At 44.0% G+C, this 27,779-nt stretch overlaps 1 protein-coding gene across 1 annotated transcript in view; it reads left to right on the top strand.

Moving 5' to 3' along the window:
* The window catches only part of PLXNA1 (plexin A1), a 354,542-nt gene that overhangs the window by 304,751 nt on the left and 22,012 nt on the right, over nucleotides 1-27,779 (top strand). Inside the window, exons 21-26 of the mRNA XM_015409413.1 lie at nucleotides 3,155-3,411; nucleotides 10,293-10,359; nucleotides 20,962-21,108; nucleotides 22,087-22,246; nucleotides 24,223-24,326; nucleotides 26,836-26,932. Coding sequence (XP_015264899.1) covers nucleotides 3,155-3,411; nucleotides 10,293-10,359; nucleotides 20,962-21,108; nucleotides 22,087-22,246; nucleotides 24,223-24,326; nucleotides 26,836-26,932 — 832 coding nt within the window. The remainder of the gene's footprint in view (nucleotides 1-3,154; nucleotides 3,412-10,292; nucleotides 10,360-20,961; nucleotides 21,109-22,086; nucleotides 22,247-24,222; nucleotides 24,327-26,835; nucleotides 26,933-27,779) is intronic.

Here is a 27,779-nt window from a genome sequence, read left to right as displayed (position 1 = left end):
TTTGTCTGTTCTACCCTCATAAGATAGACTGGTAGTTTCTGGCTGACTTTTTTGTCTCTAGAGCAATTTATCCATTAGTTACACTGTCTCTCCAAGTTGTGTCTTTCCAATATTTGCAATTGTGTTCAGTTTATACCTGAACACCAACCCCTTACTTTCCCATATGGGAAAATAAAGTTTTGTTTCTGTTTATGCCCGGACTCTTCCTTGGTACATATGAGCAGACAAGGTTAAAATGGGTTAAATAGCAGGACAGAGAAGAAGGCAAGAAGGCATGCCAGAGGCAGGTGTAATCAGAATCAGTTATTTACCTCACAGGTCACTAACATCCAGTAAATTACCCAACACTAACAGGCCAGTTTATAATCAAATCTTTGGCCTCTCTGTGTTGTGTAAGTTTGCCTGGTGATGGAGCAGAGTGGCGTGGGGGTTAGTCCTGTAAGATTCACAATGAAACACACTACCAGTTAGTGGACAGTGGTGTTTGACTAAATATGAGTTCATTCTGCCAAAACAGAAAAGGCCTCAGGGTCATACTCTTTCACCCCCTCCCCATCATTATAGCAGATATAACAAGACCCACACAAACCCATGCCAAGCGCAGAATGTCACACAACACATATATTTCTCTGCTGTGACTCTCCTCTTTCCAGCTTGGTGATGGAGTGTTCAGAGGAAAGTTATTTATGGGGTTCTTGGGTTCTTGGCTGCTTCATTTACCTCTTTGTTTTGGATTCTGTATCTTTATCATCATAGTCACCTCCAAATCTCATATCTGTTGGCTCTCAGCTGTATTACTTTCCCGAGCTGAAAGATAGAGCCCCTCAGGCTGGACTTCCCAGCCGCAGAGTCCCATAGTGGCTGATGAACTCATAAGACCGGGTGCACATGGCAGCAATCCCTCCCAATGTCTGAGCAATGGATCTGCTGTGACAGCAGCTGTACCTCAGGGACAGCTGGGGAAGTGTGAGCCCTTCTCTTTATTTTTCATGTTGCTTCAAATGCACAGAGTACTACTAGTGGATCTTTTACTCATTTAGAGCAGGGTCTTGAACAACTATGTAGTCAACAGTGGTGGCAATAACTGGATTGTCATTGTCCTTGTGAAATTTGTGAGTCAAGCTGTACTGTCCATATGCATCAATTAACACAATGTGGTAGTCATTTTTGTTTTGTTTTGCAGCATAACCCACCCCATCCTAATTTCTGATTTCCTGACTGACAGGGAATATTCTTTAGGTCGCTTGCTTTTCATTTTGTCTCTTTGATTTTGGACTCTGTCCTTAATCTTCCCAGAACAGAGCACATCTCTCCAAATCCCATCTCTGTGGAGCCTGTGTCCTATTTTCTGAATGCTTGCTTGAAGGTGAAACTGTTAATGTCAGATGAAGCATTTTCTAAGAATATTCCTTGTTAGGAGAACATTTCTAGAAAGTTTTATTTGTGATGGCTTTCCACTGTATGGAACATACACATTCACCTGTATAGTCATCCTATGCATTATTATCAGAAAGAGACAAGGATTGGTAAACTACAATTGGTAAGCTATGCATTATTATCAGAAAGAGACAAGGATTGGTAAGCTACAATTAGTCAAAATAATGGCAACAATGTGAAATACATCAGTTCAGGTTTCTGATGGATTTTTCTTTTGGAATATCCCAAACAGAATGAGCTTTTGCAGTAAAGATGTGTTTTTATGGTTGTGAAAGAATGGACTCCTGTTCCCTCTGGTTGGTTCTGGGAGGTTGGCCCCGGCCCCCGCCATCCCTAGTGTCCTTTTGGTGACACTGCCCCTACCCCTCACACTCCAGGGGTGTCACAAACAAACTGGTATCCACTTCCTACCGCCAAAGACCCTGAGAGTATCTTCTGCTAAATGGTGTCATACGTCTAACACAGCACTGCCATTTAAAGGCTGCGCCGGGTTGCTTCACCCACATGCTTTGCTCCACAAGCTACCATGGGGGTGATCTACAACTCTGCACATTCAAGCTGTCGTGCTCCAGGAATGCAGTTGGAGAAGGGAGGAAAGGACAATCCATTCAGCTGTCCATTAAGTGGTGATATGATCAACACATAAATATCAGATGGAATTGAGAAACCAACTAGCCACTTTACTCAAGATTCAAATTATACACTCCATTAATCTGTAAAGTGAGATATTTAAAGCTGAAATATTTATTAGCCCATCATTAATCTACCATGGTATGCTCCTTGTTGTTGACATGATGTGTTGAACTACAGTCAGAAAAGGCAAGGGTAAGCATAATTGTAGATTGTGACAGTTTTCAGAAAAGAAGGACTGAATGGATGTCTTTTGTTATTCAGAGGCAGGCTTTGCTCACGTTCCATTCTTCCTGCCTTCCCATTTAACTTGGGACAATTTCTAAAATTAACTTCAGAACCGGCACTTGCACAGTTAGGTGTAATTTTTAAGAAGAAGTCTTTGCTACTTATTCTGACTAGTTTTCAGTGTGCATGACTGTGCATGTGCACTCATTATACAATATGAAAAAGAATCCTAATGCAATCCTGCAGTTTTTGTAAAGATCTCCCCCCCCCCAATGTTTTAATCCATGCATGTCGAGAGCCAGTAACAGGGAAAAAAAACACATGAACTAAAAATTGCTGCAGTCTGCATATGTGTGGTGGTTTGGGAAATTCAAAAAGGAAGAATGATCTCTGTTCACTAATGCAAGGGGACTGCTCTTCAGACTAGCAGTTCAGAGTCTCAAAGTAGTGGGAGAGTTTAATAATTATCTACAGAATGTTCCATATCCAGTCTTTTGAAAGCTTAAAACATATGTGCAGTGGATAAAATTTCCAGAATAAACAGGGCATAAAGCATCCAGCTTTACAAAATAGCAATAAGAAATGTATGTCCATAGTAAGGGTTGAAAAGAAATTCCTCCAAAGAGGAGGAGATGGTGATGATGATGATGTGGGAGTACAAAAAAGTTAGTTTCTTTTAAATAAAAGTTCTTGGTCAGTGCTGGAGTCAAACACTGCTTTACCTTGTTTTGTTCCCATGTCCCAAAGCTTTCTATCCCATCTGGAGCATCACGGTCTTCCCTGGTGCTGTTGCATTGTCAAAGGACTCTTGTGTCATAATTTTTGGGGCCTGATTCTAATAAAGATTTCCCTCCCTCAGGTCCAGGCCAATGTAGAGAAATCCTTGGCCCTGTTTGGCCAGCTCTTGAACAAAAAACACTTCCTTCTGACCTTCATTCGCACCCTCGAGGCCCAGCGCAGCTTCTCCATGCGGGACCGGGGTAATGTGGCCTCCTTAATCATGACAGCGCTACAAGGTGAGATGGAGTATGCCACTGGGGTGCTCAAGCAGCTTCTTTCAGACCTGATTGAGAAGAACTTGGAGAGCAAGAACCATCCAAAATTACTCTTGAGGCGGTGAGTAGTCATTGAAGTACTTGTTAATCAAAGCACTTATATGAAGCTTCAGCAAGGGCCGCTTTGGATGTTACACAGAAGTGGGTGGAGAGGAAATGTATATGATTCATACCTTCCCCTTTTCGGCTTCTTGCATAATGTTTGAAGTGGGATGTGTGAGCTTATATTGTACACTCCTGGTGTTTTAAATGTCTCCACGCTTAAGGTTATCACTGTAATATACAGCACAGAAACAGCCATCATTTGTGCGCTGTGGAGACATTTAAATGAGTTCAGGAGACAGAGAAGGAAGAGTACTTTTTCTGCTCCAAGGAAGTCCCAAACAGCTTGATCATATTCATGGACCTAAGGTTCTGTGAGCTGAACATACAAACACGGAAGTTATTGAGAATATTGAAAGAAAAGGTTTGTTTATGTATATAGATATTTACATCTTGCTTTTCTTGCTAATGGAGATCCAAAGCAGCATACAGCATTGTTTTCACCTCCATTTTGTCCTTATAACAACACCAACCCTATTGTCCTAGGTTAGGTCAAGACAGAGGTCATTCAACTAGCTTCCATGTCAGAACGGGGATTTGAACCTGGGTCTCCTATATCCTAGTCTAACTGTCTAACCATTACACTGTGTTGACTTACAGTAGCTGTTAAGCTTAAAAGATAGGGTTACAAACAGGGCTAATGAACAGGAACGAAGTTCCGGCTGGCTCCTGAGTTGGCCACACCCAGCAGGAACTCATTAGCATAATAGGCCACACCCAGCAGCAGAAACTCATTAGGATTGGCTACATTAGAGGTGTGTGGCCTAACATGCAAAGGAGTTCCTGCTACAAAAGAAAGCCCTGGGTTTTGACAACAAACAAGGTAAAGAGAATAAGGAGCAAAAGGTGGGTGTGGCTGGATGACCACACTTCTGGTAACATGGGTTTGTGGCCTAATATGCTAATGAGCTGTGCTGTCAGGGGTGTGGCCTAATATGCTAATGCGTTTCTGCTGTTGGGTGTGGCCTGTTATGCTAATGAGTTCCTGCTGGGCTTTTTCTACAAAAAAAACCCTGGTTACAAATATGAGCACTAAGAAGCAGACGTGGCTCTCTGCCCTAAAGAATTTCTTATGTGTAATCTTTTAAATTAATCAGATCCCAAACAACAGGGGAACCGGCTCCTGCTTTGTGGAGCAGATTGACACTAAGAAGTAGTTGGTTGTTTTAGAACTCATTGGATATCAAGGGTTTGTTCATAAGCCTGGAAGAGACCACCCAGCGTGTGCTGGTATATGAAGGCTAGAAAAAGCAGCTATTTACTGTGCTACCCTAAGCAGATTTATGCCCTTCGAAGTCTGTTGAAGTCAGTGGGCTTAGAAGAATTTTAGGATGGCATTGTTAGTTAAGCAAGACTTCATATTATTAAGATTCATGTGTAGGTTTGTGCCCACATTTATCACTGTGGCCATAGCCACATCCACTCATACCAGTAGTAGCAGCCTTCTATAATTGTTGCTAGTAGCCACTGGTCCTTACCCCAGTATACTTGCATATCCGCCAGCAGTCTGATTGGCCAGCAAATACCATGCAGAAGCTCCTGAACAGGCCCAGAGCTGATCATGGCAAACTCTTCCATTCCGTATACGAAACAGCCCTGTGCCATTTGATGCTCCTTAAACAGCGTTTGCATCCGTTATCCTGGAAGCTCGTTACTTTGAATGTCCAGAGGAAGTAGGACTCCAGTTCTTCTCCCACAGGTCCAAAAAGACACATCCCTCTTTCCACACAGTTAATGCATTTGGCTTTTCCTTCCTTTGTCATTCTTTTTCCAATCGTTTCTTCAAGATGGGTTCATATATCCCATTGGGTGACTGTTGAGAAGCTTTACTGCAAAACCAAAGCAGAGTTTCATAAGCCAAGAGAACACAGGTGGGGAAAGGGTGTGAGCCGGGTGGTCTTACAGCTCTGCCCTGCATCTCTTCTGCTCTATCAGTTTTTCAATGACGGCTAGACAGGTCTCTATCACAGGACAACGAATATTGAAAGATTCGCCATCTGCAGAACAAGAGCAGTAATTAAACTTACACCATAGTCTCCATTGTCATGCCTCTCCTTCCTTGCCCTTTAACAGTCCAGTCCATGTAAATGTATCCTGAATCCTTTGAACGCTCATATGTTTTCAATATGACTGCATTAAGCAAATGTATTTAAGCTCTCTTGTTACAGCCTGAGAACATTGTGAAACAAAAGATGCAGAGCAAGATAATCTACAAATATAAATAAAAGACTAAATGAGCACTGACTTAAAGCTATTTCAAGCTTTACGTAACAGTCGTGTCTGCTGTGTGTACACCTCTGTAACCATACACTGGATGTGCTCCAGGGAGACATGACCAGTTGTGGCTCCTCTGCACATATCCATGCATATTCCTAAGTGTTTGGAGATTTGCATATCTCCTTTACATATATCCAGCCAAGCAAACACTGATATACATGTGACAGCTGCCATCTACAGTGTGAATTGACCCTTAGAGAGTATCACAATAACCCTATTAGCTGAGTAGGGGCAGCAGTGTGAGACTGCTAAGCACTTCTGGGGGCCCTAATTGTGGTGATTAGAACTCTTGCGCATGGAGAAGAGTCACAATATATATTAGTATGATGTGCTGGGGAGAGTGCTCTCCCATGCCGTTTTCCTGACTGAATATTCCCCTGGAACAGACAGCTTTGAGCCCTGGAAGGGAAAAAGAGGTGCTCATCTTTTCCCCCTCTTGGAGCTTAAGGCAGTTGGGAGAGGTACCTTTTCAGTCAGGGAAATGGTATGGGGAAGCTGTCCCCCTCCTCAGTGCCATGATACTGATTCCATTTCCCCCACAGTCTTATATTAATACCGGATAACACACTGGGAGTTGCATAAAATTCCACATGAAGTATCACTATGATTTGAGACTGAGTGCAAACTGTACAAAAGCGTAGGAAAGGCTGAAAACTGCATGTGACCCAGCTGTTTTGGAGAGGGGACAATGTTAATGCAGCCTGTCTTAGAGAGGCTTTGGCTTTATGGCAGCCCCGAGTTGAGGTTTTCGTTTGTGTCCAGTTGCCCCATAGGTTATGACCCAGGACTTGAGTTTCCTCCCTTTGCACATCTACAAGAAGGATGAATTCTAGGGGCCTCCCTCCTTTTTGCCCTTTCTGTAGGTCAAAGGATGTCTCTACATCAAGCATAACAGGCTTAACATTAATCTGTTAGGTGAAATCTGTTATTTATGTATTGTAAAATGTAATCCCCTGTGGCATCTGGACATAACGCAGATAAATGCAAACATCCGTTTGTAGCCATGACTGCAGAGCAGCCTCTCCAGAGATGTTCCAGGATCTGCCCTGAATACTACTGAATTTGTTCAAAACCAAGTTGCACATAAAATAGTCCTCAGTTTGGAATTTACAAACTAGCTGGCCTTTTGCAGTCCCATTTTTTTCCATTTAAGGCCTCCATTGTTTTCTCCACAGTTTCTTTCCCATATTTTCAATATTTTTTATCTTATGTTGAATGCAGTCTGTCTTTCTTTACTCTGTGGCAGGGCTGGAGGTCAGAAGGAGGGGTGGGCAGCATCTTTTTTTGATGTGTGTGTCTTTAGCAGCTTACTGTACTTTTACAAATTTTCTGTATACCCATAGCAGTGCTAGATGCAGTATTGAACCTAGTTGTGTTCTGAGTCATGAAACATTTCTTGTCAACTTGGCATAGCTAAAAAAAAATTCTGTCCTCATCCCAATATGGCAACCAATTATGTGGTTTTACAAGAATGAGATTTCCGTTCCCTGCAAGTGTTCACAGGTTGCTTGGTTGTACGTATGCTAAACTTGCTAAACTTGGAATGCTGCTGGAAAGGTAGCATGGCTCTTGAGGAGAAGTTTCTGTTTTATCTTGGGACCTTTGACTAGGGTTGCCAGTTCTGGGTTGGCAAATACCTGGAGAATCTGGAGGTGGAGCCCGGGGAGGGCGGAGTTTGGGGAGGGGAGGGGACCTCAGCAGGTTATAATGCCATAGAGTCCACACTCCAAAGTAGCCATTTTCTCCAAGGGACTGATCTTGGTTATCTAGAATCCACTTGTAATAGCAGGAGATCTCCAGGTGCCACCTGGAGATTGGTGGCCCTACCTTTAAAAGGAAGAATAGAAACTTTTAATTATTTAGTTATTCATTTGAAATATATGAAGTGTCCTGTACTTGGGGGGAGGGCCACAGAGTGCTTTAGAGCCCACTCTTCCACAGAGATGGTGCCAGGTTCAGTGACTCCAGGTAAGGATTCTCACTCAAAAAGAAGTACTGAAGCCTAGAGTGTGCTTCTCTATATAGTTTAACTCAATATAAGTTCATTGTGTTGAGAGTTCAGCATCTTCTTATTGGTTTAGCCCAGGTCCACGCACTTTGTAACACCCCAGCCCACCAAAGCCTGTAATCCCAGGAGGTTTGCTGTCTAAAGGACTGCGTTTGGCTTCTTCGTCATGCATAGTACAGGCCTGTTCAGGCAAAGAAGAAGAGGAAAGAGGAATGCAGAGTTTCACATGCCTAGATTATTGGGCTTCCTTTCACAGACAAGGGTTTGCTCTTCTAGAGGAGCAAAGTTAGGGGTGCTTCTCTATTTAAACAAAGCAGAAGGTGGGAGCAGACAGGAATGCAATTTGAGCAGACTGTGTCAACAGTAAGTACATAAGTTGGTCTTTTGCTGTCAATAGCCTGCGATAATTAATTGTTCCCTTCCCATCCTTCCTGCCTGACACGCCTCTTTTGTTTTGTGACTTTGTTCAAAAACTGTGCAGCTCTTAGAACTGAAGGCTGGTATTTTGATTGTTTTGGTTATGTTATTTCCGGTATTGCCTCACTCTCTCAGCTTCCTTCTTGCAGTAGGGAGGTACTTACTTTCTTGAGGTCATTAACAGTGCTTGTGCTTTTGTGAGTATTTGAATATGAAATAGCTGATCTGATGATTAATAAATGGAGCAGCCAAAAAAAAAGTCAAGAATTTCAATCAGAGGCACCTGGAAATTCCCCCCCTCCCCCATTTCAGGGAATAAATGTGCATAGTTTTAAATGTTATTTATCAATGTGTTAAGGTGAAGTAGGTGCAAGTGTTTATTATAGGCAATCAGTGTAGACTCTTTCCATACCGGGCTTATCAACCCTGCAGTTTTTACTTTATCCTGCAATTATCTACTCTTCAGTTCTGCTTTGCCCTTGTCCTCATATTTCTTTGTGCCCCTGTTTCTGAACTTCTCTTGCCCAGGAGGGATACAGTCTTCTGATGGGATTTTTATGGTGTTAACAAATTTGTCAGGAAACTACTTGAAATGTTCTCCCTGCTGTCCCAGAACATCTGCCATGTGATCCACTTCAAACTTTCTTTCTTGATGGCAGTCTCACGGACAAAAAGAGATGCAGTCAACCCACTTGCCATATAATGGCAGTGCCAAGAAGGTTAACCTGTGATTAAGTGCAATGACTAAAGTACACAAAGAGAAATACTTGGTAGTATATATGCATATATTGCTATTTTATTCCAAATATTGTATGGTCTTTATGAGTACAATGTTCCCTATGACATTTCAGTGGACCACTGATATGAAAATGTGTTTCATTATAAGACCTTAATAATAAATATCCCCAGGAGCATATGTTGATATCTTGATGTATGATTTCCTTTTTGTTATTTTAAGAGGCCACTCTGCCTTCTACAAGGACACGGGGAAGTTGCCATTGGTCTAAATATTGTTAAGTTTTATTTATGCCTTGGATGTCAGAGAATGTTCATGTTGATCCTCACTCATTGATCCATTTGACCTAGTCCCATACTCAGAGCGAGAGAAAGAGAGAGCGAGAGAGAGAGAGTGTAAAGAACTCTTCTCTACATACCTGTATCTAATTAAGGGAGCATGTTAAGTTGTGGTGTACTGATGGTGCATAGTTAGCATAGATGCTAACTGGGAAACAAAGTATAGTAAACCAAGGCTGTCATATGAGCTCAGATGTAATAACATATGGATTCTTTGTACCATTCTATGCTCCCTACAGAAGAGAAGGACACTGAGAGATTTCTTTATAGCTGTAATACATGTCATGAGCATTCTGAGACTGTTTCATAGTTTTCCTTTGCCTTTTGTCCAGTCTGGATACTCTGTAGTCAATGTAGACATCATAGTGGTCAGTGTAGACATCATACCACCATATGTAATGTTCTAAGTACCTTCTGCCTTCTCGAAGAATAGAATTAACAACATGATACATTGTGTATGGTCATAATGTAAGACTTTGGGTTGTTCACAAATCTACAGGATAATTTTGTATTTGTTCCAGAGTTTGGTTGCATTCTCCACCACTACTGTGCTTTTTTTTTTTCCTCTTTAAAAAGTTAACTGAAGAGAATTTGCTGGGAAGTTTACTTAGTAAAAATGAGGATTCTTGCAGTGGCCTGAGGAGAACTCATTAGAAATGGGTAACAGGAACGAAAGAGACAATAGTTGTACCCCTGAGCCAGAAGAATCTTCCCTGGAGCCCTCTCCAGTACTGTTATACTACCCTGGAGATTTGCTGATGGGTATAGGATGAACTCTACAGCTCCGTTTGTATGGCTGTGATTTGCAGGAGACCAGGGTAAACGCTAATGAGTTGTGTTGGGCAAAGCAGGATTCTCTGTAGCCAGAACTATCTTTAGATTTTTGTCATGGTAACCCCCCAGTGTTCTGGCCACCCTTCTCTTTGCTTTCAGATTTCTGCCTTTCAAGATCTGACCTTTAAATCTTTTAAGAGAAATAGCAAAAAAAGATCTGAGATGTTGAGACATGATCAGAGGGTTCTGATTTTTCCCATTATCACACTTACTCTCTGCTTCCCCTGCAGGACGGAGTCAGTGGCTGAGAAAATGCTGACAAACTGGTTCACATTCCTTCTGTACAAGTTCTTAAAGGTAAGAGAACGTTTTGCTACCCACATGGAATGGGGCTGCGGAAAAGATCTTTGGGCCTCCCACATCAATGGAACAGCTTCCTTGTTAGATGTAGGCAGTATGCTAAGCTGAAACATTGCACTGGGAATCAGGGAACTTGAGCATCAAACTAGACATGTCCCTGTTTGTCTAATAACAGTTACAGTGCTGGGGGGGGGGGGGGAGGGAAGGGGGGGGACGAAAGTTTTCAATGACCATTCTAATAGTTCTGGATTCCAGTAAAATCAAGAGTTCCAGGCATTTTCTGCTTGGCAAAAACCTAAATCAGAGAATTTTTGTGATTTAAGACCCGCTGTAAGGTACAGTGCAACCCACCCTGTGGCTTCTTCAATCATTCTTTTTACCTTCATAATACAGCGGGTTGGTGCACAGATAAGGGTTTCTTGGAACTTGCTGTGATCCTGCCTGTTTATTGAGTAGATTTTTATCCCACCCTTCCTCCAGGGAGCTCATGGCAACAAACTCCTTTTTATCCTCACAGTAGCTCTCTGAGGTAAGTTGGGCTGAGAGAATGACTAGACGAAGGTCACACAGTGAACTTCAAGGTAGTGTAGAGATTTCAGCTTGGTCTGCTGGATCCTGATCTGACACTCTGTCTACAACGCACGATGTCCCTTTATCACACGTAGTGACTATCACAGTTTTATCCTGCTCTTCCTCAGAGGAACTTAGGGCACACAAGGGTCTCCTCTGTTTTTATCCTCACAACTCTGTGAGGTCAGTTGGGCTTAGAGAGAGAGCGTGTCTGGCCTGAAGTCACCCGGTGAGTTTCAGCAGAGATTTGAACCTGGATCTTTAGCATTGCCGTCCGGTACTGCAACTACTACACCACACCAGCTCATCCTACCTCACATTATTTTAAAGCCATAATCCACCATGTGAGCCACTGACAGAAATATGCTGTCGGACTGGGGAGGGAGCTGCAGAAAGATTCTTGAGCAGCAGAGACCACAAAAGTACAACAGCAACTTCCAGAGGAAAGAACCCCAGGAGACAGTCTGTACTGCAGACTGAATGGCTGTAAAGTGGAATACTTTCCCGGGATCTCCGTGTAGTGTTGAAAGTTATGCACGGGTGTCTTCCCCCGCCCTCAGATATTGCGAGGCACTATGTGCCTTATTAGTATGTAATTCCATTAGTCTAATTTTCCCTACCAAAAAAAAGAAAGGATTGGCTATGAACAACGTAGACAGAATCCACTACCTAGCCTGGAGCCAAAAGCTGCTGCACCACTGCTGAACTGAGACTGCAGTCTGACGGCATGGCTGTCGCCCGTGTGCCAGAAGAGCTGTAGTTTGCTGCCCGCTACAGAAGAAAACAACCTGTGGCAGTTGCAGAGCGGCGGCTGTTTGTCAGGCCAAGTGATGCCTCCCCAGGATCTCGCTCGGCTTTTTACTCAGTGCATTGCGGTGGCGCAGAGCTGTTTTTATGGGATACCATCCCTCGTTAAGATAAAGAAAGTTTGAATCAATTCCAGGGAAGCTGAAAGCTATGCAGACCGCAAGTGATCACCAACGAGACGTGATTTATGGTATCGCTTACATGCACTTGGCTCTCTGCCTCTGTCTAGGGATGGCCCTATCTATAAAAATATATCAGTACTGTAGAATGTATGTCACTTTGCAAAGATGTAAGAAAGAACGGTGCTTTGCTGTTGTTTAATTTAAAGGGGGTGGGGTTTTTTTAAAAGCTCAACAGTTTAACCGATAAATTATTCCACTGTGCTTAAGTTGGCATTCTGCACTGCGATGTTTGATTTGCTTCGTTCTGGCCACCCCCGTTGCATTGCCGTGGGACTGGGCAGGGGCTCGGTGAGAGAGCAGCACAGGAGAGCCATTATGGTGAGCCTCTGTAGCAGGAGATTTTGCTGGAAGTAGGAATGGAAAGGGAAGGAACTCATTTCTAGTATGCTGGTGCTGCCATGGGCACTCTGCCATGGAAATTGACAAGGAAGGGGGCTGAAGAAAGATTCTCAAGCGGTGGAGACCTCAGTGACCTCATGCTAGCAGACTCCAAGGTGGATGCTCTGGCAAGCTTTGATGGGTTTTAGCCCCATCCTGACTCTTGTAAAACAAGGGTTCTGTGGCCCAAAGAAAATGTCTGCAGTCGTTCTGTCACAGCTTCCAGTTCTGTAACACCGGTTACTCTGGATCAGCAATGCACCCCTGTCCAGTATTTAACCACAAGATTCAGGCAAGGGCACTCACATTTTGGAGAATGTGATTATGTGTGGTCTGGAAATATGCCTCAAGCTGTGCGTGGGAGGCAGCAGGAGCCCGTCTGTAGAGAACTCTCTTTCAAAAATAATCCCCATGCATTGAACTCCTGAAATAGAAAAACTGCATTCCAAGCTGGATAAAGGAAGGATTGACTTCATGCTGCTGGGATTTGGCACAGTTGTCGCCACCCAAATCAACCCTAGTGGCTCCATCAAATCCCCATTCCTGTGTGACCCGTGGGAGAGGTGTGTCCCTCTTTGTCTTCACTGCCAATGCCAACCTCAGTGGGATGATTCCCCTAGCCCATTCACACTTTATGCAGCAGGAACTGTTGATGCACATGTACTGCTGTTTGCTAGGGTGTACACTATAAAACATGAACAGGAGATACATGTGTAAATGTGTTGAGTAGGGATGCAGTGTGCTGAGGAGCCACTGGCTGTGGATCAGCCTTAAGGGGTGTCTTGGGGAGCAGCAGGTTCACATTGGTGAACATAATGCTAGGCAGCCTTCTATGCCTTCCTGCTCCCCACCTCCAGAATGAGAAAGGAACTGTGTTACTTATGGGAAGTCCAAAAAATGCATTCTGCAAAAAAGTGCGGATTTCAGGTGGCTGCAAGTTAACGAGATACCAAATCTTTTCATTTTTCCTCTACTACACACAAGCTCTCATAGCCAGGCATTGTTCCTTATGCTTAAAGCCCAGAACAGCATAGGGCCATGCCTGATGTGCCACTCAAGACTCTGCAGGCTAAAGGGAGCATTTAGCAGTGTACTGTTCAGAGGGAGGTGAAAGACACACCTGGCCTCACTCAAGGCACCATGGCCCACCGTGTTGCTGCTAGGCTGCTGATCCTGCAAACTATCACCTAAGGTGAGGTAGAAGCAGAGCCTTTTCGGTGGCTTTCATTTTGCCTGGAGTGGCAGCCATCCTGGCAATGAGTTATATTGGACAGAAAGGGGCAAGATAGTGAGTTTGGTGTGAAGGGGTATGTGTGTGAAAGAGAAGGCGACCCCATTTTACCTACAGAGCAGTGACTAAGGCAGCGGTGAATTGCAGATTTTGAGATATAAGAGGAGGAGCTGCGTCCACTGCCTTTGCCAGGCGATGGAATATCCTGCCAGTGTATTAAAGAGAACAGGGGCCTCCATAATCTCTCTTCATTTCTCCAACTGGCTTGAGGGAGATGAGGCTTGCAAGTGCATGCGAAATCAGTAGTACTCAGGATGCTTGGAATGGGCTCTGCAACAAGTGGTTTGCCAGCAGGGGAGCATATGTCCCCCCCCCCCCAAGTACTAGCAAATGTGCATGTAAATGAGGCAGGTGAATTTGCCTGCATTTTCCAATCAGACAGCTATTAGTGGTTGTTTCCCCCGTGAGAAGATGCATCCTCAGAGGGCCGCAGCAGTGCAGGGGTTTGGGTTTGTGTCCGTGCACGAGCATGAGTTGCTAATGTCCACAACAAAAGAAAGGGAGAGTCTGCAGCCTGCTGCCCTTCCTCCCCAAGGAATTGTTTCTAGGAGCACCTCTGCCTTGCAACTCTGGAGGATGCCCCTGATAGTCCCACATCTATGCAGCTGCCAGATACCCTCAGTTCTGCTTGAACGGTTTCCACAGGCGTGCTGTGTGGGGGACACAGGGGATTACTGTTAGCCCCCCCCCCCTAGCTACACAGTAGCCTCTAGAGGCACGTGAAGAATAGAAGAGAAAAGCAACCCTGCCAGTCATTTGAGCAGGGAAACTGTATATTGATCCTTAAGAACTAGATCAAATGGGTCCTCTTTTCTCCCCCTTCCTGAGTTCCTCTGATGGCAAAGTTGGGGACTGGCAAGCATCGTGGAATCATCAGGCCTTGGCAGCTCGCGGTGCTTTTGTTGAGGCCTCCAGCACCATTCATCAGCCTTCTAATGAGCCATCCCAGGGAATGGGAGAGCGAAACAGATAAAGAGGAGCATTGAAAAATGCACAATATTAGGTGCCTGATGAGCTAAATCTCATCAATAAGACACTGAGCGTTAGCTAGTTCGGCTTGTGCTGCCTCGGGCGTCCTCTCCGCATACGCACAGGCACTCACATGCAAATGCCAACATTGACACATCCCTCTGCATTCTGTAGCTTCTCTTCATCCTTTAGGAGTTTGGGAGGATGCATCCCTTGAGAACATTTTGTCATGCAGCTTTTCCACACACATGCCCATGTACTTTTCACTGACAGACTGCCCCTTCCACACTGTCAAAGAGTTTGGAAGATTATAGACAGGGGTTATCCTAAGACCAGTATCTGTCACCAACAGAGTAAAAGCCACCAGCATACTTGGGGCTGTAGAACCTTGGACAAATCATCTATCCTTTAATCTCAGCCCATAGGAGGAGATCTGCAGTACAGTGCTTTAGCCCTTGCTTTGCACTCCGAGGATCCCAGGCTCAAGACCTGCCAACACCAGTTAAAAGATCTCACAGGCAGGTCTGGAAATGGCTTCTAACCTGGTGAACTGGTGTCAGTCAGATAAGGCAATACTGGGCTGATTCTGTATGCGAGTCTCATAAATCATACAAATGGCATCAAAATTCTCTCAGAATGTTGATTTGTATAATATATTTTTTTTAATATAAAATGTATCCTGGTCTGGGGGTGGGACATGGCAATGCCATGTTTCCTCAATGGAGGGATTTGAGTCTGTGTCTCTGGACCAGTGTGAGAGTTTAGTATCCACAGCAAGAAAAAAAATAAATCAAATATCGTGTCCTAGAAAACCCAAAAATACAGGATTTATGGGTTCCTTGCCATAAGTTGGAAGTGACTTGACAGGACTTAAAACACGTGCTAGAGCAGTAGGGTTCCCATTCCTCAGGAGGGCTTGGGGGATCCCCCGCTTTTGGGGGCTTCTGCCCGCCACTGGCCAGCAGGGAACCCCCCCAAAACAGTGACGTCCCAGACACAGTGACGTCATACAGATGTCATCACATCGGGGACATTGTGTGACAACACTCTGGTTTTTGTGCAAAATTCTATGGTTTGAGGGCAATTTTACCATAGAGTTTTGTTCCCCTGAGAGCCTTACCATTTGGCTGACCAACACCTGCTGGTAATCCCTGGCCCAAAAGACATCCGTTTGGCCCTTTTGGATCTGTCTCTGGCTCCAATCTGGTGGAACACTGTCCCTAATGAGATCAGGGCCCTGCAAGACTTAGTATGGTTCTGCAAGGCCTGTAAAACGGAGTTGTTCCTCCAGGCCTTTGGTTGAGGCTATGGATGTCAAATTACATTGGCTTCCGTGCACCTTGGTGTTTAGTCATGCCGTCCACATGACCACGGAAACGTCTTCGGACAGTGCTGGCTCTTCGGCTTTGAAACGGAGATGAGCACCGCAACCCTAGAGTCGGACTCGACTGGCTTTCGAGCAAGGGAACCTTTACCTTTACCCCTGCCCTACCTACCCCACCCCACCTCAGCTTGTCTTGTTGCTATGCACTTTAATTGCTCCATCAGCAGAAGTTTTACGTACCTTCTGTTAGGCCAGCTGCTGGGCACATATACAGCATACCCCATGGAGCTCACCATCATGTGCTGTATTATGGATTTTATAGTTTTTCAATTGTATGTATCATGTATTTTAACTGTTTAACTGCTTGTTGTGACCCGTCCTGAGCCTGCTTGGAATGGGCTCTGCATAAATAAACAAACAAACAATAAATAAATAAATTTTGCCCTCAAACCAGAGTGTAGCTGCATGATGGCCCCGATGTGATGATGTCACTTCCACGTGATGACGTGATGTAATTGTGTCGGGGGACATCGCCATGCAATGTTGCTGTTTGGGGGCAGAGCCCCACCCCAGTCCCAGAAGGCTCCCTCCCACCCCCTGCCAGTGCGTCGTGAAGACCTGGCAGCCCTATGAAGCGGCAAGTTGTGAGAATGTTTCTTTTTCATTCATTCATTCATTGATTGCTTTGCCTTGACTCCTTTCTATTAGCAATTGGGCTCAGGACGACTATGAGTCAGTTTCACAAAATCTCGTCCCATCCTCACTTATACACTCACAGCCATATCACTTAATCATTTACTTTGTGTCCTCAAAAGACTCAAAACAGACTTTTAATTGCTTCAGGAAAAGTACTGCATTCCCCCCCCCCCATCTCTGGTTGGAGAGCAGTGGATTATTATGATGTGCATGCACTGGTAGATGTCTCCCATTAGCTGCTGAAGTGCTCTTAATTGTTGCAGGTCAGTACATAATCCTTGCTGCACAGCTGTTGGGGCGTATGTATTGTTAGCAAAGAACTTAGCCTGGAGATGCCAAGTTGCCTTTGCCAGCTTTTATGGCCTTGGTCACTTTTACAAAGAAGGGTTATCCAGTTTGGTGGGGTAGAGTGGTTCTGGCTAGCCTTACTGGCATAAAGACTGAATTCTACAAAGGAATGCTACTTAAATTTCTTCTCATGCCCAAACTGGATGCATGTGGCACTTCTTCTCATGCCAGTCCATCACACTCAGCTTTGACACACGCTAGTTAAGTTTATTGGAGCCTGCACCCCAGGTAACAGACCCTCCATCTCACTCCTACATAGCCAACATTGTGGTGGGGATGAAAGAGGACCCCCGTGTACATGAGGGCTCTAAGCCACAGATGATGCCACGGCAAGGGCCAGGAGAGTGAGACAATCTATACTATACAGGCTTCTGCAGACATGGAAACTGTTCTGGTGGGCACCACTCTTGTCATTGGCACGCACCACCAGGATCTTAAGGCCTCTTTGGGAGCTTGGAGTGGCCTGGTGCAGTAGAGGAAGCCAAAGGTGCAATTTTCCCCATATAGCCTCCTAATAGAAAAAGCAAAATGATGCCATCCCTTTGCATGTGAACACAAATCGTGAAGAGCCAGAGCAGTTTGTCTAGAATCGGTGTGTACTAAATTTAATTGCTGTGTTGGCCTGAAGCCACAGAACAGAGTTTGAGTCCAGTGGCACCTTTAAGACTGCAAAGTTTTATTCTGGGTATAAGAAGTGTGTATGCATGTGAAAGCTTATACCCAGAATAAAACTGTGTTGGTCTTAAATGTGCCACTAGACTCAGACTTTGTTCTGCTGAGTTCATTGTTGGCTTTGCTAAGGCAGATGCAGTGGTCTGTTCCCATATGGGTGCATTGCTGTTAGATTGGAATGACAATCTGCTCTTTAGTTCTTCCAGCCTCTTGTTGCAAACAGATTTTGAACTTGCTCATTCTTACAGAGAGTTCTTCCCAGATTCTAGGATAGCACATTGCCAAGATGTATTTGTATGACTTAAGAGATTTTTTTTTTTAAAGACACCACAATCATTAACTACCCAGAGATTTATGGAACACAGACCTCTACATTTGTTGTCTGTTGGACAGAACTCCTGCAGAACTCCTCTGGACTGAAGTGTTAAATGAGTCAGTTCTCAGAGGCAACCTTTTTTAAAAAAGCAATCTGCTGCTCTCATGAGTACCCCTAAAAGGCACTGATGAAAAGTCAGGCACCTCCCCCCCACCACCATAAAGCATGACCCCCTCATAGGACTGCAAGCGGTGCAGAGAGCACGCAGCAGACAAACAAGATGTGACCAAGGAGCCATCTTCAATTTATTCTCCCTCTGTGTTGCTTTCTATTGGCTGAATGGTTTGCAGTTAGATTTTATAAGCAGCTAAGAATTTCCTTGGAAGATAGATTTTCTGCCTCAAAGGAGAAGGGAAGGCAACAGTGAGAGAGTCTTCCAAAGGTGGAATGGAATTGCCGTGTGTGCCTGTTAATGCACAATCATCATTTGACTTGTGCATTGTGAGGAGACAAGGCAGTTATTAATAAACACCATAGCACCCATATTGGTTTGTGCTCTCTCTCTCTCTCTCTCTTTCTCTCTCTCTTTCTCTCTCTCTCTCTTCCCGGGCAGACTTAATGAAGCCAAGTTTGCAAATGAAACATAATTTCAAAGACAGGCGTGTTGTCGGAAGGTCTAGAGATGATGTATGCCTGTTCCTGCTCGTTAGCAGCTGTCTCTTTAATTACCGCAGATGCTAACGAGATGGTAACAGCATATGGTGACAGAGAGAGCAAGAGCACTTTGCACCAAAGTAAAATTTGTCGCTGTGATGGCCATCAGGGAAACGGATGGTGGAACTGAGGTCACAGGAGTTCTGTCCCTACCCTTTCCACATAGATCTCAGCTCCAGCCAGGGCTAAGAGGCTTCAACATGGGGTATGAAAGGATTCTAGGGGGCAGCTGTATGGTAGAATCATGGGCTTGATCCAAAGATGACTGAAGTCAAGGTCTGTCGCCAATGGCATCAGTTTTCAGAGTAATGTCTGTCCCAATAGTTTCTTTCAGCAATAACAATCAAACCTCAACCTACTCATTTCTTCTTCTTCTCTCCTGCTTCTACATGCTATCTCCAGTCCTCTTGAATGATAGGCACTTGACGGTGGAAGATGGCAGGCTTTGGATGGGATTCCCTGGCATCCTTTGTTTGTGTGTTGTTTTGTTCTTAAGTTTTTCCTTTCATTTATACATATATACTGGTATACCTCCCATATTTGGTATTTGAGCACTTTTGTTTTGTTGTTCCAAAAGGTCTAAATGTAAGTCTGATAACATGTTGCACAATAATGCTGGATTGTGTTTTTTCTCTTATTAGTACAGGGAACGGAGTAGTCAGTTGTGTACTTGTGCTTTTGCATAATGGCAATATTAGGGGACACCCAAAGAAATTAACCAGGCAGTAAATGAAGCAGAAATAGTGGGGAATTTTTGATTCATACAGCTAACGATTGACTTGGGGAGCTCATGGCTATGGAGTACTGTAGAAGCTAATGGCATGACTTAATTGTTTTGTTTGTTTAAAGAGGAAGACAAATTCATAGAGAACAGTCATTGGGCCAAGTGCCAGGGGATTCAGATTAGTAACTAGCTTGTCTTTAAACTTCGTCCTGATGGAAGTTCAAAATCAAGAGCTGAGAAGAGGCAGTGTAATTTTCATGTAGCCTTTATCAGGTCTCAGTAGCCCTGGTCTTGGACCAGGGTTCTTAAATTATCATGGTGAGCCCTCCCAAGAATTTTTTGCAAAGGTTCTTCTCCAGAAGCTTCCACCAGAGCTAAATGGGTAGGTGCCAGAGATATGATATTTTCTGCAGTGGCACTGCCTCCCTGCCATCACCCATTGGATATCACAGGCTGTTATATCAAGGGCATTTTCCTGAGAGCAAGGCACACTGAATAACACGAGACTTATCACAGAAGATCTGCTTATGGTTGCTCCCACAATCTTGTTTAATTTTAGTCATCAAGTTAAACCTTTTTAATTCACTCAGGGTTTGGGTTGATTTTAGATATGTTTGGGTGGGATGAGTTGTGCTTTAGTCAGTCAGTCAATATTTATTACGGTCAAACTGACTTGTTTTAATATCAGTTTGTTGCCATTTTCTTGTTGGTGGAATTTATTTTTTTTATGTGAAAGCTACCTCTGAAATCTTTGGTGGAGTGGTGAGCTTTAAATCTTTCAGATATCCTGGGATGTGTGATCCATTAGTTTGGTCCAGCAGTAGGTAAGATTGGACTCAAAGGACTGAACAGGTTATTTGTGGAAACTCAGTCCAAATCCTTACTGAAAGACAGTTAGTTGGAAGTAGATCTTGGTTGTACATTTATCTTGTCAAGTCATTCCCTGTGGGACCCCCCCCCCCCACACACACACACACACCACAATGCCTTAAGTGTCTTCTTCCACAGCTTGGGTGAGCTTAGCCTTGGAAAAGAAGTTAAATGATCTTCAGTTAACTGCCTTGAATTTATCAAGTCCATGCATGATTTTCCAGGCTTTATGGCTATGCTACTAAGGTCTATTGTGTTAATAACAGATGACACACATTCTGATGGGGGGGGGGGGGTGGGTAGCTGAAATCATGTGCTTACGACTCATACACTGCAAATAGGGAGGCTTTGGGTGGGTTTTCTCCCCAGAAGAGATTGGGTTAAATATCCAAAGAATTGTTATTCTAGATGAAATGAGAATCTGTACCAAAGCAAACAGAGCAAGTTCCAAAGGCAATAAAGATTGTAATCACTGGCCAAATCTTGATCTTGTGACAACAGTGGTCATAGCAGAACTGTTCCTCCCCGCCAGCAAATGCTTTTCAAAACGGATATTGTTGCAAGCCAGAGATTCTGTTTATTAAATACAGTCTCTTGATGCAAGTTTGATTCTGAAGCACAAGAACAGCCAACTCTTGCTTCTCGTTTCTTCTAGGGGTCCTAATGTTCTTTCAAAATGGACTGTCGGGTGTTATGTCTGATGTTCTCTCTCATTTCTTCCTTTCTTTTCTACTGTAGGAGTGTGCAGGTGAACCTCTGTTCATGCTTTACTGTGCCATCAAACAGCAGATGGAGAAGGGGCCCATTGATGCCATCACAGGAGAAGCCCGCTATTCTCTAAGTGAAGACAAGCTCATCCGTCAGCAAATTGACTACAAAATGCTGGTTAGTGCAAGTGGGAGCCTCAACAAGGACTGGCTCTTGCCAGGACCCACTAAGCGCAGCTGTTTAACAGGGTTGGTGTCCCGTACATCTGGACTGGGTTGAGTGGAGGGAAAGGGAGTAACATAGCAAGACAGGCAAGAAAGCTGAGAACAGTTGAAATGCTTTCTGATTTACCAACCAGCCCATAGCAATGATCCCCTCTGGACTCTTGGGAGAGGATTTTGAAGTTGAAACCAATTTTTTGAACCTGGAACTGGCCCTGACCACTACACAATGCTGGTACATATATATATATATATATATACTGCCTGTCCTTTGGCCTTTATTTACCTTCTCTCTATAGCCTAGTTGGAAAACCTCACTGTGTCCCAGTGTTAGGTATTACTGCACAGGATCATGCCAATGCTGCCTTCTTATAAATGGGTATTAGCCACTACAATCAAAAGGACCCCTCTGTGATTAGAGTCATTGTACCTTTGATTTATGGATGTTGTGGGCAAGGAATACAGCATGGTTATTACATTGTGCCCTGCCTGTGAGTTTTACACAGCATATGGCTGGCGACTATTTGAGCCATTCCTGGGCTAGACAGACCCTTAGTCTGATCCAACAAGGGAATTCATAGGTTTATCATTTTGGAATGGTGGGAACAATAGCCTGGCTTGGATGTCATCTCAGGTAAAGAACATAAGAACATAACAAGAACCCCGCTGGATCAGACCAGCAGTCTCTCTGATCCAGCATCCTGTCTCACACAGTGGCCAACCAGGATGCTATTAGACGGAAAAGGTTCTGTTGCACACCTTTGGGTTCCCTAGGATTGCTCGTGTAATGATCAGGGAGGTAAAGCTGCTTTGAAGGCTGTTGGAATGCTGCTCTTCCCTCTCTTCATCTCCTTCTGTGCCCCCGCTATATAATTACAGTTTTATGTGGTGCACCTGTCTCACATATATTTTCCTCCTTTTTTTGTGTGTGTAGACTCTGAACTGTGTGAACCCTGAGAATGAAAATGCTCCTGAGATCCCAGTCAAGGTCCTGAACTGTGATACCATCACACAAGTGAAAGAGAAGCTTCTAGATGCTGTGTACAAGGGAGTCCCCTACTCCCAGAGACCCAAAGCAGGAGACATGGATCTGGGTGAGCTACAGAGACAGAGTTGCTTTTCTGTTTGGTCAGTGGAGTCTAGGGCTGAATTCACACAACCAGTTGATATTACAAGTGCCATGTGATCAGTGTATCACGTGACCTTCCATTCCATTTCTGCCAGTGGTTGTAGCCATCAGGTGGAAGACATAATTATGTGAATCCACTCTCACAAGCAAAATATCAGGGACCGAGATCACTACAGATGTGTCTAGAAGAGCCTTTATGTGGAGAGAGAGAGAGATGCCATGTCCAAATTGTGCCTCCTTTGCCCTGAGGGAGATATATTATCCAGCCCATTGCATCAGATTGTTAGCGTACTGTTCAATGGAACCCTTGGTGTTTACTGTGGGAAGCTTCCTTTGAAGATTGTTTGGAACACTCAGCTGGTTCAGAGCACTGCAGCAAGGTTGCTGACTGGTGCAAACTACTAGAATCATATTGGGATTTGTATCTGGGTAGCGTTCAGAACCCTGGCTAGTACCTTTGAAGCTCTAAATGGTTTAGGTACTTAAAGGACTGCTTGCTCCTCCCAAAGTCTACTTAGCTTTGACGTTCTTCTTTGGAAGCATTGTTCTATGTGCCAAAGCTACAGAAATGAGGTGGGTGGCCACTATACATAAGGCCTTCTCAGTGGTGACCCTAATTATGAAATACCCTCCCTATGGTAGTTTTTGTGCCAGATGAAAACTGCTTTAGGTATCGTTTTAGGTGCCACATGAAAGCTACTGTTGGTTGATTCGTTTTGTATGGGTGTGTGTATAAGGGTCCCCCCAAAAAAAATTGTTCATGATCAGTCTTAACCATGGCTTGTTTAAGTATTTTCATGATCATTGTTTTTAACTGATTTATGCCAGTATTTTGTGCATATTTTAACTTTTGTGATTTTAGCTATAGAAGTTGTGGTGGCGGTGATTATGGAAACTGTGTCATAAGTCATAAGCTATGACTTAAAAGTGTGGGGTGTAATTTAAAAATAAATAAATACTGTAGCTCTGAGCTGCGGTGGCTCAGAAGTTAAGACACTGAGCTGCAGACCAGAAGGTCTGTAGGTTGGCAGTTGAAGACCCTAGTGCTGTGTGACGAGAGTGAGCTCCCGTCTCTGGCCCCAGCTCCTGCCAACCTAGCAGTTCGAAAGCAAGAAATTGCAAGTAGATAAATAGGTACCGCTTCAGTGGGAAGGCAACAGTGTTCTGTGCACCTCGGCATTTAGTCATGCTGGCCACATGACCACAGAAATGTCTTTAGACAGTGCTGTCTCTTTGCCTTGGAAACAGAGATGAGCACCGCTCCCTAGAGTCGGATTCGACTGGCTTTCAAGCAAGGGAAACCTTTACCTTTACAACATATGAAGTGCATAATACCTTCAGCAGCCAGCTCAGTGTAGAACCGTGGCACTCTTAAGAGGGTATCTGAGGATCAATTTACACATGTCGGAGGCAGACCTGTTTGCTTCAGCAGCACTAAGGCAGGATTCCTTATACCCATCTATCCCGGATTGCAGACAAGGTTGTTCTTCAGCCTCCTTCAGGGGGAGAAAAACATTCTTAATGTGTCTGTGATGGAGCAAACTCAGCATTTAATGTCGCACAGTATAATATCAGAGGTAACAAGATTCAGTGGGGTGTGTGTGTGGGAGAGGTGTTTTCTGTTGCTATGGGATTCACTGGACTGTTGAGAAACAGAACTGTAGTGTCCAAGAATGATAACATCCCATTTTTCCAAGTGGGGCACAGAAAAGATACATCAGCTGTACTGTATCCAAACATGTGGCCAGTCTTCTCAGCTCAGTTGCTGTTGACCACAGTGGCTCACAACAAGACAAACGAGGGTTTAAAGTGGGGTGTGGCTTTTAAAAATTGTTTGTGCCACGCCTCATTCACATGCTTCTCCATGCCTTTCGTTCTGTGATCTGTCCAAAGTGAGCACGATCCCCAGTGACCCCATGCCCTTCTCTTCCATCGGTGCAGAGTGGCGGCAGGGCAGGATGGCTCGGATAATACTGCAGGATGAAGATGTAACCACCAAAATCGACAACGACTGGAAAAGGCTCAACACCCTTGCCCATTACCAGGTGTGGTTGCCCACTGGGTTTAGCCATAGAGATGTGGCAGAAGAAAGTTGGCATCTGAGTGTAAGGTTTACTTAGCTTGGATGCTTTATATGTACAGGGATGGGCTTTACAGAGAGTCATTATGATTCAGTCATTTTTATTGCTGCGGAGTGGGGGGGGGGACTAGGCTAGATTTAGGAATGGCTGTTTTTTGTATGTTCGTATACGTTGCAAATCTGATTAAATACTGAGGTATAAATCCTGAAAATCTTGTGTTTTGGTTAAATGAAAACAAAGCTTCTAGTCTTCAGGAGAAGAAGCCTGTAAATGTAATGAAGGCTACAAAAGCTGGGAAAAGCAACACTTTTAGTACCCAAGGGTGGGGCTTCAGTCCCCTGCAAAACTCCCTTTTCCTGTTCCATGGCTCCTTTGGTAGACACTTTGGTATTTGGTACAGTTTGGTAGACAGGATGCAGGATACATGGGGACACCCCCCCAAAAAAAAAAAAAGTTGTCACAGTGATATAGTTTAATATCTCTTTTGTATAGGTGAATGTTTTGCCAAGATGTGTTTTGGCCTCCCATACCAAGAGTGGGCAGTCCAAGCAATTAGATGGGTTTCTTGGTCTTTAAAGCAGAAGAACTGCTTCTATCCAGCCCATTTTGTCTTGTTGGACCTGAGAACTAGCACCCACTCTAGCACCTTTGGGCACATGCTCAAGACTATGCAGGTGTCTTGCCAGACTTTAAAGACACTTCTGTAAGCCAGAAACCAAAGCAGTTGTGGTTCTCCCCCCCCACACACACACATACATTATGAGTGGAAGATAGGTGTCATTTTAAGCATTGTTATTTGTGAATATACAACCACAACAGTAATTACACCACGTTAATTAATCCATAAGGAACTGTGGTGGCTCAAGTGGTTAAGATGCTGAACTGCAGGCTGTGGAAGGTCGATAGTTCAGCAGTTCGAGACCCGAGTGTGCCGCATGACGGAGGGAGCTCCCATCTCTAGTTCCAGCTCCTGCCAACCTAGCAGTTCGAAAGCAAGAAATTGCAAGTAGATAAATAGGTACCACTTCAGTAGGAAGGAAACAGCGTTCCGTGCGCCTTGGGGTTTAGTCATGTCGGCCACATGACCACGGAAACGTCTTCGGACAGCGCTGGCTCTTCGGCTTTGAAACGGAGATGAGCACCGCAACCCTAGAGTCGGATTCGACTGGCTTTCGAGCAAGGGAACCTTTACCTTTACTTAATTAATCCATAATCAAAGGACATGGTCTTGGATTCATATCCAAATACATGGGGGAGATCCTTTGTACAAAGGGGTAAAAAAGCAACACAAAGTAAGAAAGGTATAAAAATAAAATAAAAATTTAGAACATTAGGTTATAGGGTGTGTTTTTTTAAAAAAAAACCTTTTTGTAAAGAAATTCTTCATAAGTTAGTCATTTAAGTATTCAGTTTATTCTTCTTGCTCAAAGAGTGCAAAGAATACCCGTAATCATGGTGTGTTCCACATTCTGTTTTTCTTTGGATACAACCTCTGTCTCGGGAGAATGGAGAAAAACATGAATGTATTGGAAACACAAGTCTGTCAGTTGTTCTGGACAGAAATGAAAAGTTTGAGGAAGCCAAGTAGATGAGAAGAAGGGGGAAGAGCTCACTGTCAGGCTTGGCTTCAGGAGAAATCAAGGGCAGTCTTCCACATTAGGAGTTAACTGTATTGCTTAGGCTTGAGGCTCCCAGTGGATGGGAACTTGTGACATTCATTTCTTGGATTTGTGTATTCTCTCTGAGGAAAGAAAGGTCCGTCCTGTCAGACCTTTCCCCTTCTGAGAAGGGGGATGCCATGCTCTTCATTGGCTATACTGTTCATAGGCAATTGTAGATTATGAATTCAACTTGAACACATGCAGCTGACTTATACCAAATCAGACCCTTTGTCCATCAGAATCTACTCAGTCTGGCTGTGGCCCTCCAGGGTCTTAGGCTGAGGTCTTTCACATCACCTACTGGTAGATCCTTTGACTGATGATGCCAGGGATTGAACCTGGGACTGTCTGCATGCTTAAGCAGATGCTCTGGTACTGAGCCATGGCCCCTGCTCTTCTGCTGTGATCAGATGGCAGTCCCTATGTTCCTTCCCATGCAAAAGAAGTAGTTTTCTCAAGTTTTTGAGAGAGCACTGCACCGTATGTGAGTTCTGGGGGAAAAACCCTCCTGTATAAAAATAGGATAAGGGAGTATGAAGCATTGAAGGAGTGACAGTATGAGAAAGTTGCAGATAGGCCTTTGAAATAAACCTGTTTTTCCCAGGGAAGTCTAATGAGGTCAGATCACTCACAGGTAATAATGCATGCTCTTTAGCTTTGTAATTGTAGTGCAGGGACCCTAGAAACATTGAATAAGAAATTAAAATGTGATTCCATATCACCTTACTTTCAAATGTGTGGTTGGGATGAGGTGCAAGGGTTGCCGATGTCAAAAGTGATTTCTGATTTGTTCTTGATGATGTTCCTTGTAGGTGACAGACGGCTCCTGCGTAGCACTGGTGCCCAAGCAGAATTCAGCCTACAATATTTCTAACTCCTCCACCTTCACCAAGTCACTCAGTAGATATGGTGAGTAAGGGAGAACACATCATATTGCCTGCTTTCTGTCTGCCATTCAGGGACAGTGTGGAGTATAGAAATCAGACAAAGGCAGGCCAGAAGAAGGGCAGCGTTGAAAGTCCACATGGCTTTTTCACTCACAGCCCTTCTGGTGTCTCCTTGCATCAGCCCAGCCAAACTGACTTGAATACCGTTTTAGGAATTATATTGCTCGTTCAAATCATCCAGCTACCTGGTAGCTTGCTTTATCCCAGTTAATTATACCTACAAAATGTGTACTTTTGCATTAAGTTCTCCTCATTCAAGTCATTGACAAATAAGTTAATCTTGCAAGAGCAAAGTTGATTGAAATAAAGCACAGTATTACAGCCCCTTAAGATGAGTATCCTGGGAAAAAGCTAAAACATTTCAAAATACATATGGGATTGTGAAGCATTTTGGTGTATTTTTAAACATGGCTCAGGGATTATGGGATGGCAAGTTTCATGGGTAGTAGGAATGTCTGATTGTGTTTGAAGGAGTCCCCTTCCCATGCCCTTTTAAGAAAGAAACACCACCAGTAAAAACAAGCAGGGAAAGATTTGAGTGTGTCTTTGAAAGTTGCAGATATGACAAGCGTACCAGGCTGATGCCTTGCAAGGGCTCACAGTGAAGACCATGGCATTGCCCATACTGCCCTATGGTCGTATTAATCCCTAAAATTAAAAGTGGCAGGTGCTGTTTGTAATGATACACAACTATTTGAATTGGAGTGAACTGTACCAATGGCATGGGCGGTTGGGCAAGCCTTAGATCATAACCAGTCTACTTCTCCTTCCATCTGGGGGTGCTGGAAAGTCACAGCCAATTTATGGAG

Source organism: Gekko japonicus, unplaced genomic scaffold (assembly GCF_001447785.1).
Source record: "Gekko japonicus isolate JY-2015 unplaced genomic scaffold, Gekko_japonicus_V1.1 scaffold762, whole genome shotgun sequence".
In the NCBI taxonomy this organism is placed as follows: domain Eukaryota; kingdom Metazoa; phylum Chordata; class Lepidosauria; order Squamata; family Gekkonidae; genus Gekko; species Gekko japonicus.
The sequence above is the reverse complement of the archived record's forward strand: the minus strand, read 5'-3'. Positions and strand labels throughout refer to the sequence as shown.